The sequence below is a fragment of the Dendrobates tinctorius genome, unplaced genomic scaffold (genome assembly GCF_039654945.1).
Source record: "Dendrobates tinctorius isolate UK_male_01 unplaced genomic scaffold, ASM3965494v1 ptg000157l, whole genome shotgun sequence".
Lineage (NCBI taxonomy): Eukaryota > Metazoa > Chordata > Amphibia > Anura > Dendrobatidae > Dendrobates > Dendrobates tinctorius.
The window spans coordinates 7,496,052-7,498,880 of NW_027361824.1; the positions used below are offsets into that span (position 1 = coordinate 7,496,052).

Here is a 2,829-nt window from a genome sequence, read left to right on the forward strand (position 1 = left end):
ATTCAGAGCACCTCCTCAAATATTTCTACATCCTGGTTTCCACATTTTTGTGCATAGTTGAGTCTCTTTTTTTGGTTATAATTATTCCATGAAGGCCAATTTTGGCCAGAGTTCTCTTACCCATAGAAGGAGGTAGCCAGAAATCACTCATTGCTGCCAGTCCTGGAGTGATGGCACTGCTGGACATCTTCCAATTTCAAATGAAAGTAACAAGATGCGGTTTTCATCTGCTGTAATGAGTTTCCTTGGCCAATTTCTTTGTCTACTGTTGCCTATTTCCTAGTGCTTTCTGAGTAATGCAGGCAGATAACTATCCATTATGTAATACCATCAGAGCAGCGTCTGACTAGCTTTAAATTTATTCTGCAGCCGGACAGTGACTCCAAACATCTAGCTAATTAAGAACTATCTTCGGTGTAATGAAGAACCAGGTGTACTGGAAGTGATGATTTGGCCCCATGGAGCCCTGATCTCCAGTTTGTCTGGTATCACATGAACAGACAGAAGGACCTGCACAAGCCTCATACACAGAAGATCTGGGGTCAGTTCTCCAAGATGTTTGGCACAACCTCCTGCCTAGTTCCTTTATAACCTGTATGCAAGGGATGGGAAGAAGTGATGGAGGCGACGGGTGGTCACCAGATACTGATGATGGAGGCGACGGGTGGTCACCAGATACTGATGATGGAGATAACGGGTGGTCACCAGATACTGATGATGGAGATAACGGGTGGTCACCAGATACTGATGATGAAGGTGACGTGCGGTCACCAGATACTGATAATGGAGACGACGGGTGGTGACCAGATACTGATGATGGAGGTGACGGGCAGTCACCAGATAGTGATGATGGAGGTGATGGGCGGTCACCAGATACTGATGATGGAGGTGACGGGCAGTCACCAGATACTGATGATGGAGGTGATGGGCGGTCACCAGATACTGATGATGGAGGTGACGGGCGGTCACCAGATACTGATGATGGAGGAGACGGACGGTCACCAGATACTGATGATGGAGGCCAGTTCCCAAAGAGGTTTGGAACAACATTGCTGTCAAGTTAATTTTAAACCTGTGCACAGGTGTACCTTGAAAAATGTAGGAAGGCAAAGTGTGGTCCCACCAAATATTAATTTCATTTAGATTTCTCCTCTGTTCTTTCACTTTACATTTTGTTAATTGATAAAAATAAACAACACTTCTACTTTTGAAAGATTCTAAGTTTGTAGCATTTTTCTAATCCTGCCTCAATCTTTTGCACAGTTCTGTGCAGCAACTCTGCCAAGAAACTGTCCAAATGACAAGACAGACAAGTATATAAAATAATAAAGCAATTTTGTTAGATTTCTGGCCCAGCGTCATTTTAGAAGATTCTTGATATTTTACTTTAGATATTATGGACAACCCATCAATTTTTGCAGTTTTATTTACAAAAGAAAGTAATTATAAAAATGATAATGTCAATAAGCATGTCAAATACCTTCATATAGAAAAATGTTTTCAGCATTATAAGAGCCTCGAGAGTTTTGGGAACCATTCTAGATTCCCTAGACTCTCGTAACATCCTACTACAATGACTATTGTTAATTTAGCTGAGAAACCTTTTTGAATACATTTATGTTTTGTAAATTATGGATCAGTTTTAATTTTAAAGCTTCAGTCCTTATCCCGTAGATAATGGGATTAACAATGACAGAAGTAAGAAGTCCAGTCATGGAAAGTAGGACGTGAGCCGTTATAGAAATAGTCTCACTACTCAGTCTGTATCGTAGAAAAACAAAAAGGGTCCCGGTCAAAAAAATGGAAAAAGTGATGATGTGGGTAACCAAAGTATGGATGGCCTTGAGGGACGATGACCTGGAAAGCTTCAGACAAATCAACATTGTCCTTACGTAGCAATAGACGATAATCAAGAAAAGGCACACAAGGAAGAGCGATGATTGTATGAGTCCATAGAGGCTATTCACCGAGTTCCCACAAGCCAGTCTGACCAGTGACATGTTTTCACAGTAGATATTATTAATAGTGACCCCGCAAACATGGAGGTTTGCTGTCATTACTATAGGAATCATCACAAGAACAAAGCTAAAAACCCATATAATGCTGACATATGTCAAAGCCTTCACATTTGTCATGATGGAAGAGTATCTCAGAGGGTTCCCCACCGCTAAATATCGATCATAGGCCATTGCAATGAAAGTCAACATTTCCGCTGTATAAAAAGTTTGCATACAGAAGGCCTGAAAGAGGCATTCGGGGAATGAAATAGTGGAGCAACCTGACATTAAATTAACAATGAATTGAGGGAAGACAACTGTGCTTCCAAAAACAGCATTGAGTAGAAGATTACCTATGAAGAGGTACATGGGTTCATGGAGACTCTCCTCAGCCCATATAACATAGATAATCAGACAACACAGCAGAGTGGTTATAATGTACAGAATAAGAGCTCCGATAGAATAAGGGATCCAATGTCGTTCCAACTCCAAGAGTCCAAGGAAGACGATCGGCCTTCCTACACTGGACATGTTCTCCATCCTCGAACTTGACTCGTATTATAAAAATGTCATGATGGGAAATATATCAGGATGACAGTACATGACTTTCAGCATGACTCTACATGACTATGATCATGACTGTACATCACGCTCCTTCTTATAAACTTATTTGTGCTGAACATTCTTTCTCAGAGGATTTCATCTCAAGAGATTAAATGAAAGCTAGAACAATGAATTTGCTGAAAGAAAAAAATAACGTTTTGCATCATCCCGTGGATGTGTATATTGGGCTGTTTATTAATTTGTTATTTTTTATTATTGCATATTGCTA

The 2,829-nt window shown here is 40.4% G+C and overlaps 1 protein-coding gene across 1 annotated transcript; it reads right to left on the reverse strand.

The window, feature by feature from the left end:
* Positions 1-1,583: 1,583 nt before the first annotated feature.
* On the reverse strand, positions 1,584-2,537 carry LOC141051452 (olfactory receptor 52K1-like). The gene has a single exon (XM_073548379.1). It carries the CDS (start codon positions 2,535-2,537, stop codon positions 1,584-1,586), a length of 954 nt encoding a protein of 317 aa, XP_073404480.1.
* Between the last annotated feature and the right edge of the window lie 292 nt (positions 2,538-2,829).

Excerpts from the sequence above, each read along its gene's own strand:
- LOC141051452 (XM_073548379.1), bottom strand. The coding sequence starts at position 2,537 with ATGGAGAACATGTCCAGTGTAGGAAGGCCGATCGTCTTCCTTGGACTC.